The 19,398-nt window shown below is 42.8% G+C and overlaps 1 protein-coding gene across 1 annotated transcript in view; it reads right to left on the reverse strand.

Annotated features, from left to right (window-relative positions):
* Positions 1–4,108: 4,108 nt before the first annotated feature.
* Positions 4,109–19,398, reverse strand: part of LOC120310743 (hepatic leukemia factor-like) — a 77,024-nt gene continuing 61,734 nt past the window's right edge. The window contains exon 3 of the mRNA XM_039349510.1: positions 4,109–4,422. Within this exon, the coding sequence (XP_039205444.1) occupies positions 4,142–4,422 (281 nt within the window). The 3' untranslated portion in view covers positions 4,109–4,141. The remainder of the gene's footprint in view (positions 4,423–19,398) is intronic.

Here is a 19,398-nt window from a genome sequence, read left to right on the forward strand (position 1 = left end):
CTTATAGCACCAGCAATAAAAACAATAAAGCTGCTATCTAAATAAACAACTCCCAGCACCAACCCAACATTCTCCGATGAATCAAAACCCTGCAATCCTTAGATTCAAGCTTCACCCCACTTGAGAGAAGGGCCAGTCTTTTAAAACTTTCTGGAAGGCTAGAAGGGTGGGCATCTTAGAGGGAGGGTCTTCTACAGGACAAGGGTTGCCCCTGAGGAAAGCCTGAGTGTTCCCTTGGTCCAGCTAGAAGACAGCCCCAGGGAGAAGAGGCCTAGAACACATCAACCCCGTCCAATCTGCTGGAAGTGAACAGATGCCCTCAGGGACAGCTGGTCATAGAGATAACCTGCCACACAGCCTTTAAGGTTGACAACGTTTTGCTGATGATGTTTGGTTGCTAAGTTGTGTTTGACTCTTCATGACGCCATGGACCACAGCACGCCAGGTCCTCTTGTCCTCCACTGTCTCCCAGAGTTTGCCCAAATTCACGGCCACTGTGTCAATGACACTATCTAACCATCACATTGTCTGCCATCCCCTTCTCCTTTTGCCTTCAATCTTTCCCAACAGCTGGGTCTTTTCCAATGAGCCCTCTCTTCTCATTTGGGGGCCAAAGTATTTGAGTTTCAGCTCAACCCGACCAAAGATTAGTCAGGGTGGACTTCCCATAGGATTAATTGATTTGGATCTCCTTGCAATCAAAGGGACAGAAGGGATAAATAGAATCTTGAATTGCACCCTGAAAGAAACTGGAAACATCTTGCAAAGCAATGTTGTAATATGGGCAACACAATAGAACCCCCAAAACTCTGCATGCCACTGCATCCTGGACCAGTTGTAATTACTGGATGGTCTTCAAGGGCAGCCCCATGTAAAGTGCATTGTGGCACAGTGACAGCATAAGCTGTAAGTCCATCATGATCCCAAATTGTGCATTAGCTACATCTGGAGAAAGCTACCATCAAGAGTAAAATATGACACTTCCAGGATATGAAAACCCCAAAGCTACTCTCTCTCTGGCCAGGACTGAGTCTGAGCTGGTTCTTCTCTATCCTGACCCTCAGAGCCTCCAGGCTGCTGAATGGCGTTGCCTGCTTGGCCATGGATGGAGGTGTATAAATCATGCTGCTAAATGAATTTGCCCAGCAGTTTCATTAGATGCTGAAGTGAAGCAGTGATAGTCCTGAATTCTGAGGTACTCCCACACAAGAGAGGCCTAGGGTTGGACCCCTTCCCTCTCCTCTCCAGCAGAAACAAACTGTCCCTGCTCTCAAGCCCCAAAGGTGGTCAATGCTATCAAAAGCTGTTGAGGGATCCATGTGGGCCAAAAAGGTTGCACTAACCCATCCCCAGCTCTCCAGATGTCACCCACAAGCAAAGCCAATGTCATCTTGGTACTGTAATCTAGCCCGAGAAAGGTACAGATAATCCACTTTATCCAAGGCCCACTAAGCTGAGTACTTAAAACAAAGTTGGATCTCAGGAGGGTCTTGAGAAGAAGGCACACCACCACATGTTTCAAGTCAAGTGGGCACTACCTCTCCCACTATGAGGACCCATCCACATGCTACCACCTAGAAAACTGTAACCAGCTAGGAAAGGTATAAGCTCAGAACATAGGGGTCAAACTCATAGCTGCAAGGACCTGTCCACTTTTTCTGAATCTATCAGTTCAAACCTTTTCCAGAAAACTGAGCTCAGATCAACCTCAGGTACTTCCATAGGACCTGTTCAGCAGGAATCCAATTCCAAGCGATGCCAAGCAACTTTGACAGATGCTGAGAATATTTCTCACAGCAACCCCACAGAGGATCCCCTGACCCAATGTTACCCAGAAAGGACCTGGTCACCTGAAAGAGGGTCCATCAATTGTCTGGGGTATCCCTATTGAACAGAATCAATAGCCAAGCCAATAGACCAGTGATGGCGAACCTTTTAGAGACCGAGTGCCCAAAAACTGGCCCCGCCCCCACTCCCCCCCGCTCCGCTCCACCCCATCCCCCACCCCGCCTGCCTGCAGAGCCATTCACCGCCACCAGGGCCCACTGCAAATCGCCCAGGCAGCCCAGCAGCACCATGGTGGCCACACCCCCTGCCTGCGCCCTGCAGCATCAACTGTGCACGATGGGACGTGAGGGCAGAGTCTTCTGTACGCTGCCTGGCTGCCATGTCCTTGGCTGCGTTGCTCCGTGTGGGCCAGGCTCGGGGGTGACTCTCCTCCAGGCGGCTGCTGATGAGGAGAGGGTCATGGGGGGGAGATGAGGCTGGGGCAATGGCACATGTGCCCACAGAGAGAGCTCTGAGTGCCGCCTCTGGCACGCGTGCCACAGGTTCGCCACCCCTGCAATAGACTGTCTGCAAAATTAAATAATTTAAGATTGGCTAACGAATATCTCTCTTTCTAAGAAGGATGGGAAATTGGCTCATATATTTCTGCAGTGCTTACTTCCCATCTGATTCCTCTCCAGGAAAAAAAAAGCAACTTTCAATTCAATTCATTCTTGAATTACCAAGGCCATGCACATCTCTTGTATTTAAAAAAAATTACAAAATCTAAACCTTTAATCCCAGTCTGAAAGGACAGCAAACACTTGAAATCATACATAGCCCAAAGACTATCAGTGGATCTAATTTGTGCTTGCTTCTGTACCCAAATTCTGCCACCAATCGACACCAGGAAACACAAACTTTGGTCAAGCATTTTGCTAGGAATGGGAACAAGACAAAGCAGAGCAAACTCCAGGAAGTGATTGCCTGTTAATCCAGTTCACAAAGATCATCAGCAACTTTACTAAGACTTCTCTATATTTAATGTCTTTAAAAAAAAAAAACCTCCTCCCCTTTGTTATTCTGCTCACAGGTTTACTGTATGTGTCTCAAATGAACACAAAAATGTATGCAGAGAGTTTCTTAACTTTTCCAAGACCACAGAATTATATAGCAAACAAGATTGGCTTTTTTTTTTTTAAAGAATCCTGGTGACTCTTTTAAAATAATTGAGATAATACATGCTGGAATAACAACTTGCTCAAGGGGATTAGCACCCAACCCTGCCTAAATTGGCTTTTTTTTTTTAAGCTCTGTCACAAATCTTTCTGAACAATCTTTGCCATCCTGTTCATATTAGAAGCTCAGGATTTAGAAGCAAGATTTATTGCATCTGCAGTTCTTCATGGTTATCCTATTTATAATTGGTACAGCGTTGTGTCCAGCATTCTGAACTCAGAAGGGAATCGAGAATTTCAATCCAAGATCTATGCTGTTGGAATTAGCCTCATTGGACAACATCTGATTTCAGGGAAGAAGCAGACTACATTTCCCTGAAAGGAAGACCATCCTGAATTTAAGGTGATCCCACCTTGTTCACCAATAGGAAGGGTACAAAAATTAAAATGAATGCAGCAAAAAAAAGAAAGAAACCCTCTGCAATTTCTATGTCAATGCTGCAAATACTGTATATTCTTGCTTTGACAATATTCAAAAGTGTCTGGTATTTACTGGGTTAATACATAGCTTAGAGTGGGGGGGGGTAAAAAGCGGGGGGGGGGGGAGAAAGAGGAAGTAAACTTTTGACCTTCACACTAATTGGATAATGTGACTTGTGACTGCAAGATAAGGGAGAGGTTTAGCAAGAAAAGTTTGATGCCAGCAAGAGGAAGTCAGATTCTGGCATCAAAACGTCCATGATGGAGACCGGCAATTTGTAGCTCTGTAATAAAGACTTTAGGAAACATGCCTGAAAGTTCTTTGAAGTCCTTCATTAGTCGGAACCCTGACATTCTACTTGTCTTAGGTTAAGAATCTAGGATTGCCAACTCCAGCTGAATCCACTCGTGGAGATTTGGTTGGAGAGCTCTCCTTCACTTGCTCTCATAATACAATGTTCCTTTATTCCTGCCAAATGTCATTGTACCACATCAAATTGCTGTCCTTCCTGTCTTTATCAAACCGTGGCAGAGGCCAGAAAAAGACACTGTTTTTTTTAAGAAGTTGTCAATGGGTGTAACCCAGGGGTAGTCAACCTTGGCTCTTTTATGAGCCTTAGCTGGCTCAGGAATTCTGGGAGTTGAAGTCCACGAGTCATAAAAGAGCCAAGGTTGACTACCCCTGGTATAATCTATCTACCTGTGCATCCTCCAATTTACCTTTTCCCCTTTGAGCCTGGACCTCGGCATCGCCCTAGACACCAGTCCCAAGTTACCTTCAGATCTTCGGGAATGAAGACTTTGCGAGCTTTCTTAATCATCGGCTGGGGCTTGAGCTCCTCCTCAGAGAACTTGCGCTTGCGAGGGTCAAACATTTCCTGACCAGGAATGCTAGAAAGAGCAAGATCGGCAGGGTCTGGTTCATACCCAATTGGAACCTGAATGCTGTCGGGATCAATGGGACTTGGCGTGTTTCGGTTTGTAGGCAAGATCTGACCTGAAGAAACCAAAGAAATGACGCTTTATCAGTAGAAGAAAGTATTTGACACTAGGGGTTGAACAGCGGAGTCCTTGGTGCTCTCTGAGCTTGGTTGTTTTCTTGCAGACGTTTCATTACCCAACTAGGTAACATAATCAGTGTTAGAAAGGAATGAAACCTAGTTGGGTAATATAATAGCATAGCTATTTTACTGTGGACAGGGCAAGCCAATGTGTACGAACAGAGAACAAACCCCATTTCCTTCTAGCACTGAAGGGTGGGAAATGAAATACTTGCAAGACAATAGCCTGAGCAGAGAGAGATCAAGGACTCCACAAACGATGCTTTGAAACAGTAAAATAATAATATTGCTCAGTTAGCCACCTTAACCCCCTGTAGATTATAATCCGTCACATTTCCACTTTCTTGTCTTCTAAGTCAGGGGTCCCCAACCCTCAGTCCGTGGACCAGTACCAGGCCGCAGCATGCCAGCAACAGGGCCTCACAAACAAGCAAAGCTCCATCTGTGTGATGCAGGCAGCACACAAAACCACACACCCTCACAGAAAAACCTCTCTCCACAGAATCAGTCCTTGGTGCCCCTAAGTAAGTTGGTGCTTACACGCCTTCTGTTCAGGAAAGCAAGCTCTGATCCACTTGCAATACACTTTGTCTTCTCTCTGTTTTCAACTGCATGCTCTCCAAGCCATACTCACTGGACTGTCTGAGAACATAAAAAGAGCCAATATTCTGTCACAGAGTGGACAACTAGATCCATTCTGGAAGGACAGGAGGGCAAATGCCCTTTTCAACCACTGTACTGTTCTCTAGCAATTAGCATTAAGTCATTCTGCCTTTGACTTAAGGCATAAAGCTACCAAGACTAATATCAACTGATAAATGCCCTAATATTGCTACAGTTATTTGGTAGACACTGGTGTCTATATCACAGAACAGCCTTTTAGAAAGTTTACTCTGAGACACAATGAGAAGCTTGAGTTTATTTGTTGTTGTTGTTGTTAGTTGCGAAGTCATGTCCAACCCATTGCGACCCGATGGACAACGTTCCTCCAGGCCTTCCTGTCCTCTAGTCTCCAACTAAGAAAGGCCTCAAGAACTGAATGACACTAGAGTCCAGTTTACCTCTCCTGTTTTCACTTAAGACGTATTAGCAATTAAGATGTTGCATTGGGAGCAGAGAGATCCAAGTTCAGGTCCCTCCTTAGCCAGGGAAGTTCCCTGGGTGAGTTTGGGCTGGGAATTCTCTCTCAGGCCAGTCTACCTCACAAAGTACCGTAAATGCCGGCGTACAAGGCGACCCGGCGTATAAGACGACCCCCGTCTTTATAGCTGGGCCGCATTCCTAGAACATCGTCTTATACGCCGGAAACTACCAGTATTTCTGGCGTATAAGATGACTCGGCGTATAAGACGACCCCCGTCTTTGGCGCCGATTTCAGCGCTCACGGAAGTCACCTTATACGCTGGCATTTACGGTAGCTGCTGTGGTGCATAATAAGAAGGAGCGCCATGTATACCACTTCAAGCTGCTGAATGAAAGATGGGATATAATACAAATAAAATAAACCAGACTGTATTAATATATGAGAAAGTAAGACCATACCTACTGGCCACGAGGGTGTCAATACATGTCATCTATTGGATGTCCAGAAAAGATCCCTCTTGTGAGTGTGATGCTTAGGATGAGACAACTCAGCATGGCACCATCCAGATTTACATATGGAAGTAAGCAAGATTTATCTAAAGCTTGAATAAGGACTGAGAATGCCCAAGAATATGAACAGACCATGTCAGAATGAGTACCTGTCCTGGGATGACTTCAAATCTTAATTCTGAATATTGGGTTGGTACTTCCCAATATAGACCAATCCCTGGAAGTCAGGGGCATGCTAAATTATGTCAGCTAGCCTGCAGTAGATCCAGAGTGGCTGATAAAGCTGGAGAGAAAGCAAGATTCCTCCCCTTATTTTATTAAATGAATGTTTTTTATAAAGTCTCAATGCCACTTGAAATAAACTCTGAGTTAGAAAAGCTGGATTGTAGGAATGCCAGATCGGCACCTGTTCTCTCTCCTGAACAGCTGATTGGTCATATTGACTGTTGGTGCGCTGAGCCCTGAAAATCAGATTATGTAAGAAAAGTTGGGATCTATTTGTACAGCTCTTTCTCCACCTATATGCTGATTGGCTCATTTTGCTTCTATACCCTGCACAAATGACACATCTCTGACCCTTTATTGGCTTTGTTCTTGGCCAGCTGGGGTTTGTGCTCAAAACAAAAAAATCATCTCAAGTGTTCATTGCAGCACACTGTGTATCGCTTTCCAAAATAATAGGACATTACGGGAGAAAGGGGTAGAAGGAAAGCTGTTTTTTGAGGGCACAAAAATGTTGATTCAGTGGAAGTTGTGCCTTGTCAAATTCGTTCTATGAAGCATTGCAATACCATTTGCCGGCAAAAAGGGCCAAAAAGCCCCAGGGAGAAGTTCGGCCCATTTTTTTTTAAACATAAAGGAGAGATCAAGAGACTCCTCTCTTGTACCAATAATAGAAAGTCTCCTTCTCACACTGAGGGCCAGGACGCTTGGTGCCAAGGTGCTGAAAAGTGGGCATATGCTGTTTTAGTTTTGCTAACTGAACAGATGATAGTAGTGAGGATAAAATCGAAAAGTGGCATTTGATGGTAGGCTTAGTCTTGTTTACACATCTAATTTGTGGCAGATGCCAGGAAACCTCCTCAGCGGCTGAGCAGGAAACTAAGAATTCTTGGTTCCAGCACAGCATCCAACTCTCTCCTTCAGACTTTTTGCAAGAATATCGTTATTATAATGATGAACGGTTGGCCATGATTTATAGTGCATGTAGTCCTAGACCTGCGACCACAATTGAGCCCAAAATTTCTGCTGCTGAGGGAAATAGTTAACTAAATTTTGCCCCCATTTTGCGATCTTTCTTGCTACGGTTTTTAAGCGAATCACTGCAGTTCTTAAATTAGTTCCCCGTTGACTTTGCTTGTCAGAAAGTCGCAAAAGGCGAGCATGTGACCCCCCAGGACACTACAACCATCCTAAATGTGAGGTAGTTGCCAAGCATCTGAATTTTGATCATGTGACCTTGGGGATGCTGCAGTGGTTGTAAGTGTGAAAAATGGCCATGTCGCTTTCTTCCAGTGCCAAGGTAACTTCAAATGGTCACTAAATGAACTTTTCTAAGTTGAGGACTACTTCAGACCATTCTGCATAAAGTTACATTCGAAATGCATCATATATTATGACCCTCCACCAACAAATATGGAGGTTTTCACACCGCTGAGGCACTTCTATCTTGTGCGAGCGATATGGCTGCAATGTTCCGAGATGCTCTTTGAACCCATTATATTTGAACACAGCATGAACATTCCTAACCTCTATTGTTCTCATGCTCTCACCTGTACTGTTGTGACACCAAAAGCAAGACTGTGGGATGTTTCCAAGACGATACATATTGAAACCTGCCCAACTGGTTGTATCAATTACACGGTTCCGCATATTTCCCCTCAAAACCAAACCTGTGAACCCCCATGTCAGCTTGCACTGAACTACAGTCCATGGTGTGCATTGCTACAGGATTTGAAGAAGTTGCCATTCCTCATTTTCATAGCTGGGATTTGTGTTTGCTTGTATGTGGGGTACGTGCGTGTACATACGCACCAACGCACACATGTTAGGTGACAAGCAGGTTCTTCCTTCCATCTGTGAATGAGAGATATTTCTCTTGGGTTGTTGTTTTTTTTACTTTTATATCAAATACTGTGTTGCTTTGTGATATTTCTCTACCAGGGACAGGAACATGGGTTTAACAATAAAATTGCAATTAACCTTTGTACTGTGCTACAGCTCAATCCACTGACATGCATGAACAAAATTACGTCCCTGTCCAGTTCACAATGGTACAAACATGCCTTCTGAAATCTTTTGTGAGATCCGGTCTCAGTTTGAGATGCTTAAATTCTCAATTTGGGATGCTTCAGTTCAAGTTGGGTCAAAGGAAGACAGTGTGGAAAAGATCACATGCCTAGCAGAAAAAGCAGCAGAATAACTCTGCATCAGCAAACTGTGCAGCTGTGACAACACCCAAGTACAAGAAATGGTCAGCAGAGCAGAAAGGCTGCAGGGTAGAATCAGCAGGGTTTCTTCCTAAAGTTAAGGCAAATATTTGGTTCCGCATTATAGTTCTCTGAAGCTGCTATTCATGCTCACTTTTGTTTCTAATTCTACCTTAATTAACCAGATAAATTCAGCTGAACAGAAGGCTGACCCACCTCCTGAAAATGAAAGCACAATCAACTGGATGCTCAGCAGATGAGACTCTGTCACAATTCCATTCTTTTTCTTGCACAATCTTCTGCATTTATTTCAATAGGCTTGATTCAATCCTGAATCCAATTATTTAGAGTCACTGTATGATCATTGCCCAGATCTGGTAGAAATTCCTAGTTTTTTTATAGGTACACCCAAATGTATTCATGTTTTGGACTTCATTCTTAGTGATTGGGCATGTTTATACATACAATGCTAAAAACTTGTTGTGTGTGTGTGTGTGTGTGTACACATATACATCTGTAAAACAACCTTAATTTATTTAGCCATTAAATGCCTACTCAATAAAACAGTCCTGTCCTCAAGATGAAATAGATCAGTTTACAAAGTATCATTTCGGAGATAACTCTAAGGATAAGTTCTAATGATTTCCTTCATCTCATGAGAAGACCTCCCACTGCAAAACACTGAAGGGGCCCTGGTGGGACCACAAGAAATTAAGATACACAAGAATTAAATTCTATGACATGCTGGCTGGAAATTCAGGTCTCACACATCTGGAGAACCAACAAAGCCTGGATGAGGGACCTTGAAGGAGTCAGGTAGATAGATAGATTGAAGGAGTCAGGTAGGTAGATAGATACAACTCTATCTCCCAAAATGAAAAATTATGTCATTGGAAAGAAGAGGGATAAATTGGGGGAAGAGTCCTCAAGCACTTAAGACTATATATGGAAAGAGGCAAGAAACAGGAGACAGTTCTCTCTTTAAAAACCCACTCACGTTTTTTACCTACTCATGTAAAAACAAAATGAAATTGTACACTGATTTTCAATATGACATGGTCCAATTTCTGCAGCACAAATCTGAATATTTTGGGAGTTCTTGGGAAGGGGTTAAGGGTGGGAGTGGAATTTGAAACTTTTATACCCACACTTAAGTTTCTAGAGATAATAATAATTTGATAGGAGGATAAAAATGCCAAATTCAGTCTAAACATCTGGTTGACTGTGAGAATAGGAAGAAGAAGAAGAAGAAGAAGAAGAAGAAGAAGAAGAAGAAGAAGAAGAAGAAGAAGAAGAAGAAGAAGAAGAAGAAGAAGAAGAAGAAGAAGAAGAAGAAGAAGAAGAAGAACAACAACAACAACAACAACAACAACAACAACAACAACAGTAGCAGCAGCAACAACAACATCTGGACAGTGGAGGTGGCAGTACCTGGAGACAACAGAATAGAGGAAAAAGAACTGAAGAAAATCAGAAAATACAAAAACCTGCAAGTAAAAGTGGAACAACTATTGCAAAAGAAATCAAAAATAGTACCAATAGTAATGGGCACTTTGTGTGCAATCATCTGAAGCATCACTTGAACATCATCGGCATTGACAAAAACACCATCAGTCAATTGCAAAAGGCAGCTTTACTTGGAACAGCTTACATCTTGTAGCAATACCTTTAATACCATCACACAACATCTGTCCATCCCAGATCCTTGGGATGGACTCAATAGATGGACAAGAATGCCAAATCCCATCTAAACATCTGGCTGACTCTGTAACCAACCAACCATCACCACCACCACATTATTTTACCAAAACTGGGCCATTTTGTTACCAAATTTAATCAGTAAGGGTGTTTATAAATGAAGTTACAGGTAATCTATGGACTATCACCCATGCACTAAGTGATACTATGCAAACGTAATGCCTAAACTTTCATCTTTTCAAGGCATCTTGAACCAGCAAGATTTAGCCTCTTTTAAAGGAAAAAAAAACAAGAAGATTTTACAGCAAGGCAAAAAGAAGGCATCTTGGGATTAATTGGCCAATCTCTGGGTGATTTGTAATACGAGAGATTAGGAAAGATTTCTGATTCACAAATATTTAACAATAGCAGTGACCAGATGCTCATCTTTCCTACCTTAAATTATATCACAAAACTGAAGGAAGTACTGAAGGAAGCAGGAGCGAAATTTTTGCACTGGAAGATATTCGGTGTTCTTTGAGGCATATGATTTCTACACTAGGTCTTTGTGATACTGGTGAGAAATTCTGAAAAATAATGAAGCCAGCTCTGCTAGTCTGAATTCAGCCAACCCTCAAACATCCAATTATGTTGGGCTGTCAGCAATCACTATTTAGCCTGTATTTTAGAATATTAAGCCACCGAGAGTCACTTGACTGAGATGAGCGGCTATAAAATTTGAATAAATAATAATAATTTGTGGCAATTCTGCAAATGTGATTTGTTTGCATGGAGTATACATACACATGTATATGTGCACACATTTAACCAGCCACCCACATAGACATATCAAACAGTGAAAAACAATCTAACAAAAATTTCCATCAACCCAAGCAGAAATTGTTTTTTTAAAAAATGCTGGAAAATAATATTTAGCATTGCTAGTATCGGCTACAATTCACCCAAAAGTGACTGTAATGCTACTTAGCTCAGTCGGATTTGTTTCTGATTCAACATTTATGGGGTAGCATCGCCTATAATGGCAAACCTGGGTTTGGCCATTTGCACTACAGACTTGTGTTTATGTACTCTTTTTTCACAACTCTCTTTGATTTTCAGATTGTTTTTGTGTTGTTCACAGAAATTAATCTGCCATTACAGTCAAACTCTGCAAATACACTCTACACAAATCATATTTTTCTGTGTTTAAATGACAAATTATGGCTTCTGTGAATTATGGCTTATATGAATGAGAAAGAATTGCAGTGTATTAAGTGGGAGTGGAAAGGAGAAGGCATAAGCAGAGGTTGGGGATATGAAGTCATGGTTTTCTATTCAATCTAAACTGAGCCATCTGATTGTGCTGCTGACTCTGTTTCTGGTGCTAGTCAGGATTTAAGATTTATATAGCCTCCCAACTCACACATGATGATTCTGGATGGCGTATATTCAAAATCAACAAAATAAAAACCTCAGAGGCACACATACTCATACAATCTGTGGTGGTGACAAACATGATCTTATTCATCATTTGATAAGCTCCAAATCTACCTGGTGTCAGAACCCACATATTGGGATCGGGAGCTCTTTGCTTTATTAGATCCTTTCTTATTCTTTCCTGCGGGTTCTGTCATACTCCTGGGGGGAGGGGGGAAGCTATGGGAACTACAATGTATTTTCTTTCTTTCACTTCTGCTCCTACAATGTATCCTCTCCACTTCCTCTATCTGCTTGCTCTTTGAACTGTTTCCCCTTGATGCCAGCCCGGGGTGAGAAAGGAATGTGCCTCCAGCCATCAGGCTTATCTCTCACTACGGAAGACTAGGTGCAAAGACCTAACAACAGTTTCACAACCTTGGGAACTACGCTTTATCAGCCCCGTTCCCACAGCAGACTCATCACCTGGAGATTTGCCTGTGAACTGACCAGATAAACTATTGGTTTGCTTCTTGCTGTTTTAATCTATTGATTTGCATGGGAACCCCTCAGATCCTGCCTCCTATGCCTGCTGTCAACTTCTCCTAATAAAGGTTCCTTTTGGGATGACATCGTTCCAAGAGTTCTGCTTTCTTGGGAAGAGGGTTTGAAGCGGGTCCTTATATCTGGGATCCTCAGGCCCACTGACAGAACCATGTCTTTAGAAGCCTTCTGGAAAAGTAGCCAGGAGGGGCCCATCTTATTTCCAAGGGAATGTTATTCCACATGGAAGGAGCCACTACAGAGAAGACCACTCTTCTAAGTCCCTGGGTTCACTCAGTGTATTGATTTAGAGGGAAAATGTTAACAGGACAGATTAATAGAAACCTAGAGCCTCTACCTCAAATGAACCTTTGCAAAAATGTTGAACACTTAAAAAATATTTGCTTCTAGCATTTTGAGTGTTAACTGGCTCAGTTAGAAAAAACAAGCCCTACTGCTCCATTCTTCTGTGGCACAGCTACAGCCAACCTATTAAGACTTGGTTCTGATTTTAGAGAGTTTTTAAAAATGGGCCTGAGTACTTTGGGTGCTTTTTCTGTTCCCTACGGAATAGTATTTGCCAAATCTCTTTGGTGTTTTTGCACCACACCCTTGTGGCCTAATTTCAAAAGAATGTCAGGGCCTTCTTTCTACCCTTCTTACTTACCTATGACGCAAAAGAAAGCAACTAGGATAGCTAACTCTACACACAGCTAAAAGTCCTCATCATGCTCATTTACAGGAACGCCTCAAATGACAACTAACAGACTATAACAATCATGGCATGTTGAGAGAGAAATTATTATTGTTTTTTATCTTGAGCCAAATTCAAATCAGTGCTCAGTCATGAACCCATGGGTTTCATGTAAGCAAGGCCCTTTCTATTAGCATTGTGTGCCTTATAAGACAGCAGAACTAACGCATAGCCTGCTCTTGATTCCTAGGAAGGAGAATGAAATATAAAAGCAATCCATAGAATTGCAGATAATCCCTTCAGTTTTGTTATTGCACAGATGAGTCATAGCAGAGCAAGTGATTAAGAGCAGATGTGAATGGAAATTTGCAACTATCTGTTCCTTAGTTTCATGTGTTGTTTTCCCCAGCAAATACACCAATGTCCAGAAGAAATGTATACACAGCTGCAAGCTCTGCTGGTTTGTGAAGGAGCAAGGAAGCAATGTGAACTTTTCTCCAGCAGAGGGAGCATTTTCCACGCCATGTATTTTTTTCCCCCAAAGCGAGCGTGCAGCGGGAAGGGGGGGGGGATTTTTTTTTGTTTTGCTTTGTTTATTTTTACTGCGGCCTCTCTTCCAGTCTTACTGTCAAGTATCTTTCAGATTTTGGAGCATGAAAATATGTCAGTAAACTGGATATCGAAGGAGCACTCACCTGCCTTTTTAGACAAGACCCTGACCAACCCAGCCTGTTCTTTGACCAACATTGCCCTAAGACAGGGGTAGGCAACCTTGGCTCTTTTATGACTCGTGGACTTCAACTCCCAGAATTCCTGAGCCAGCCATGCTGAGGGGAAAGGGAGAGGTTTCCAAGCTGAGCTATGCTGGCTCAGGAATTCTGGGAGTTGAAGTCCATGAGTCATAAAAGAGCCAAAGTTGCCTACCCCTGCCCTAAGACAAGAGGCATCTTATTTCTCCTACCGATTTCCCTTTCAGATCTGAAGAATCCATTACAAGAGCAAATATACTGTAATGGCATTCTTTGACAGACTTAGCTAAACCATTGTTACGATTCAACATGGTAGGTTGACTAGTCACAAGTGACTGGATCCACACAGAGTGCTAAAATATAAATCACAATTTACAATAGCAATAGCAATAGCACTTAGACTTATATACCACTTCACAGTGCTTCACAGCCCTCTCTAAGTGCTTTACAGAGTCAGCATAATTGCCCCCAACCATCTGGGTCTTCATTTTAGTGACCTGGGAAGCATGGAAGGCTGAGTCAACCTTGAGCCTCTCAGGGTTGAAGGAATTGAACTCCTAGCAATGTGAGCAGAGTTAGCCTGCAATACTGCATCCCAGCTACTGTGCCACAACTCAAACCGGTGATTAGATTCTCTGAACAAACTCTACCAAAAACAAGCACACATGATGGGTTAGTGCAGTGCGAATTCAATGCGTTTGCTCTACTAGTATGAAATATGCTGAACAGAACTAGGCTTGCGGTTTGCTGCTGTACTTCTAAAACTGGTATCCTAGAGCTGGGAAAGGTGCAATAAAGAACAAGCAAGGTGACCCAAAAGTGGAGGAAATTCTCCTCAGAGGAGTAAGAGTTGGGATTTTTTAGTTTAAAAGAGGAGATAAATGATACCGCTTTGCAAAATCAGGCCCACGTGTGAAGGCAGCAGCTAAAAAGGCAGTTTGTGGAACTTGAGATCACCCAATGCAGGGCTTTTCAACCAGTGGTACAGGTACCACATGTGGTACATTGGCACCTGGCAGGTGGTACGTGACCATCCAAGAAAAGTGGTAGTGAGGGAGAGGAATGAGCTGAACCGGTGGTAGCACTGCACAAGCCTGAGCGAGAGATGGCTGGAGCTGCAGGGCTGTCAGGGCTCAGCGGAAGCGCCAGGATCAGCACCAGGCTCCAGCTGGAGCTCGGCGCTGATCCTGGCACTTCTGCTGAGCCCAGAAGAAGTGCCAATCAGCTGGAATGTTGCAGCATCTCCAGGGTCTTGTGATTTACATTCAGATGCGTGGCAACTGATTCATATTTATGACGGTCACAGTGTCCCAGGGTCATGTGAAGTGACCAAAATCTGCTGCAACCACCCAGCAGACTGACGGGGGGAATAAAAACCAAACATCCCCCCAACCCACCCCCATTGCCAATCCTCAACAGAAATGCTCACAACAATGAAAACCTCAGACAGAAGGAAGAGTGCGGCCGGGCGGGCAGGCAGGTGTCTTGCTCGGCTGTGGCTTGGGGGGCACTTTTTTCAGTGCCATTGTAACTTCAAACAGTTACTAAGCGAACTGTTGTAAGTCAAGGACTACCTGTACTTTACCACTTTTTTCCTTTTTTGGGGGGGGTCATCAAGTTTTTGACACCTTGCTAGGCGACTGCTGATACTCGGATATTGCCATATCCTAAAAGTGGTACAATGGGTGAAAAGGTTGAAAAGCCCTGACCCAATGAAGCTAAAATGAATGGAGATTCGGACTGAAGAAAGACAATATTTCTTTATACCATGAATCATTAAAGCAAGGAACTCAGGCTACCTGAGAAAATACCAATTTAGACAATTCTGGAAATAAATAGAAAAGAAGGCTATCGATAGTTGCTAGTCTTGGCTAAAGCCTGTTTATTAAATCAAAAGATGTTGAGACTCTAGAACAGAGGTAGGCAACCTTGGCTGTTTTATGACTAGTGGACTTCAACTCCCAGAATTCCTGAGCCAGCCATGGTGCCTCAGGAATTCTGGGAGTTGAAGTCTACGAGTCATAAAAGAGCCAAGGTTGCCTACCCCTGCTCTAGAAAGAATGCAGAGAAGAACAACAAAGATGATCAGGGGACTGGAGGCCAAAACATATAATTGGGTATGGAATTGGGTATGTCTAGTCTAATGAAGAGAAGGACGAGGGGGGACATGATAACAGTGTTCCAATATCTCAGGGGCTGCCACAAAGAAGAGGCAGTCAAGCTATTCTCCAAAGCACCTGAAGGCAGGTCAAGAAGCAACGGATGGAAAATAACCAAAGAGAAAAGCAACCTAGAATTAAAGAGAAACTTCCTGACAGTGAGAATAATTAACTAGTGGAATGACTTGCCCTCCAGAAGTTGTGAACGCTCCAACACTGGAAGTTTTTAAGAGATTGGACAACCATTTGTCTGAAATGTTATAGGGTGTCCTGCCTGAGCAGGTGGTTGGACTAGAAGACCTCCAAGGTCCCTTCCAACTCTGTTATTCTGTTAAATGACAACAATACTTTAATATTGATTGCTAGGGAGCAATAACAGAATATAGAAGGTTATTGATCTCATGGCCTACTTATGAGTTTCCTGAGTTCATAAATTAGATGGAGTTAGCGCAGTGCCTATGGTTTTGAGCAAGAAGCAACAAATCTAGCACTATCTCTGCCTGCCTGTCTGTCTGTCATATTGGGACCTGTCACTTAGGAGGAGGGCAAGAAGAAATGTGCTGTTGCTACTTCTACAAATAGTTAGCAACTGCAGTAATACTGAATTGTAACCTCAAAACTTGGAACATCATGAAGTCAAGTGAAACATTCTAATATGGGCAAGGCATGCAAGAAGGTGTTTAGCTTTAGGGATTCCAACATATATCACACAAATACGTATGTGTGTGCATCTTCAAGTTGGTCTCGACTCCTGTCTTTTTGGTAACATTTTCAGAAATGGCTTGTCACTGATTTCTTCTTAGGTCTGATTGGCCCAAAGTCATAAGAATGCTTGATAGCAAATAGGCCCTAAAATTGTTGAACACTATGAAGTGGTGCATACTTATTTGGAAATAAGTCTTGTTGCACTCTGTGGAATTCCTTCCAAATAAATGTGCAGATCTGGAAACAAATATATAGTATGGCACTTTATGAAGAGCATCGTATTTGTTGCAGAAAACCTAAGACCAGCTATCCTACATGATGGCATGAGATACCTTAGCGACCGATGGGATATTCTGCTCTATAGCAATGATAAAAGAATTTTGCCATAGTTACATGTGTCAGGAAAAAACACAGATTAATTACAATTCAAATCAAGGATGTGAAAGAGGTACAGTATGTTTGCCCTGCACACATCGTCATGACTGTGTGTGTCCATTTTGAAGTTCTTCTGGCAATGTACAATCTGATGGGCTCAGGAAATTTGCAAAATCTGCTGTTTTGAAACTCAATCTATGTCCTACTTTCATGATGTAGGTGTGTTGCCTTAGCAACTGTCACATATTATCACTTCAGCTTGTCTTTCACAGAAAGAGATAGAGAGAGAGCAACTAATCTCAGGTATTGTTATATACTAGGAATTTTTAAAAAATGATTTAAGGAATAGCTTGCCCCAGCCTGGTGTCTTCTTTATAGAACATGCTGGCTAGGATTCTGGGAGTTGTAGTTCCATTCCATGTCAAGGGCAGTAAGATTTAGAAATGCTGAGCTAATGTAAATGTTGACACATGGACGGACACACACACACACACACACACACACACACACACACACACACACAGAGACCCAAACTTTTCTTCCTCTGAATGTTTTTCCCTCTTCTGTGTTGCTTAGGAAACTGTGAAGTCAGCATTTATAGGAAGATGGTTTGTGCCTGGATTGTATGTTCCTGTTCTTTCAAGAAAATGAACTCTAAATATTCATGTTGGCCAGGAAACAGTAAAAAAAAAAAATTACTGGTTCAATTCAAGGCAAAGAGGGAAGGAGGAAGAAATTTGGCAACCATTAAGATTTTACTGGTTATTTGGATATTCATTCAGGCTATATTGCACACCTACACCAAATAAGACATTTAGACAACAAAAAAAGTACTTCCCCCACATACACTGTTTTTATTGAAGCAAGTCCCTGCACCCAATTTCTCCTCACAACCATCCTATCAAAGGGGTGTCAGTCTTCTTCACATTGACAAGTGGGATGAGAGAATGGATCTTATTTTAAAGGGTACTGGAGGGGACAGCTGACACACTTCTTATTTTTTTGTCTTGTGTCCCCATGGAAAAAGGCTCCATCCACCTGATTGGAAATGAAAGGGAGGCAAAAATGTACTGGAGACTTGCCTCAGGGCCACCCCTCCCCAAACTACTCCTTTTACTAAGGTCTCCTATTTTAAACACAGTATTCCAGCTGAGCTATTCAAAATCTTAAAAGATGATGCAGTAAAAGTGCTACACTCAATTTGCCAGCAAATTTGGAAAACTCAACAGTGGCCACAGGATTGGAAAAGTTCAGTTTACATTCCAATTCCAAAGAAAGGCAATGCCAAAGAATGTTCAAACTATCGCACCATTGCACTCATTTCACATGCTAGTAAAGTTATGCTTAAAATCCTACAAGCTAGACCCCAGCAGTATGTAGATCGAGAACTACCAGAAGTACAGGGAGGATTTCGAAGAGGCAGAGGAACTAGAGATCAAATTGCCAACATACGCTGGATCATGGAGAAAGCTAGGGAGTTCCAGAAAAACATCTACTTCTGCCTCATTGACTATGCAAAAGCCTTTGATTGTGTGGATCACAACAAATTGTGGCAAGTTCTTAAAGAGATGGGAGTACCAGACCATCTCATTTGTCTCTTGAGAAACCTATAGGCGGGTCAAGAAGCAACAGTGAGAACTGAACACGGAACCACTGATTGGTTCAAAATTGGAAAAGGAGTCCGGCAAGGCTGTATACTGTCGCCCTGCCTATTTAACTTATATGCAGAGCACATCATGAGAAAGGCAGGGGTAGATGAATCAAAAGTTGGAATTAAGATTGCCGGGAGAAATATCAACAACCTAAGATATGCAGATGATACCACTCTAATGGCAGAAAGTGAAGAGGAACTAAAAAGCCTCTTGATGCGGGTGAAGAAGGAGAGTGCAAAAGTTGGCTTGAAACTCAACATTAAGAAAACCAAAATCATGGCATCCGGCCCTCTCAATTCCTGGCAAATAGATGGGGAAGAAATGGAGGTAGTGACAGATTTTATTTTTCTGGGCTCAAAGATCACCTCAGATGGGGACTGCAGCCAAGAAATTAAAAGACGCTTGCTTCTGGGGAGGAAAGCTATGGCAAATCTAGACAGCATACTAAAAAGCAGAGACATCACCCTGCCAACAAAAGTGCGTCTAGTCCAGGCCATGGTTTTCCCAGTTGCAATGTATGGCTGTGAAAGTTGGACCATAAGAAAGGCTGAGCGCCAAAGAATTGAGGCCTTTGAACTATGGTGATGGAGAAGACTCCTGCGAGTCCCTTGGACTGCAAGGCGTTCAAACCGGTCAGTCCTAGAAGAGATCAACCCTGACTGCTCTTTAGAAGGCCAGATCCTGAAGTTGAAACTCAAATACTTTGGCCACCTAATGAGAAGAAGGACTCACTGGAGAAGGGCCTAATGCTGGGAAAGATTGAGGGCAATAGAAGAAGGGGACGACAGAGAATGAGATGGCTGGATGGAGTCACTGAAGCAGTAGGTGTGAACTTAAATGGACTCCAGAAGATGGTAGAGGACAGGAAGACCTGGAGGAACGTTGTCCATGGGGTCGTGATGGGTCGGACACAACTTCGC

Source organism: Crotalus tigris, unplaced genomic scaffold (genome assembly GCF_016545835.1).
Source record: "Crotalus tigris isolate CLP2741 ecotype Arizona unplaced genomic scaffold, ASM1654583v1 scf7180000018282.538533, whole genome shotgun sequence".
Lineage (NCBI taxonomy): Eukaryota > Metazoa > Chordata > Lepidosauria > Squamata > Viperidae > Crotalus > Crotalus tigris.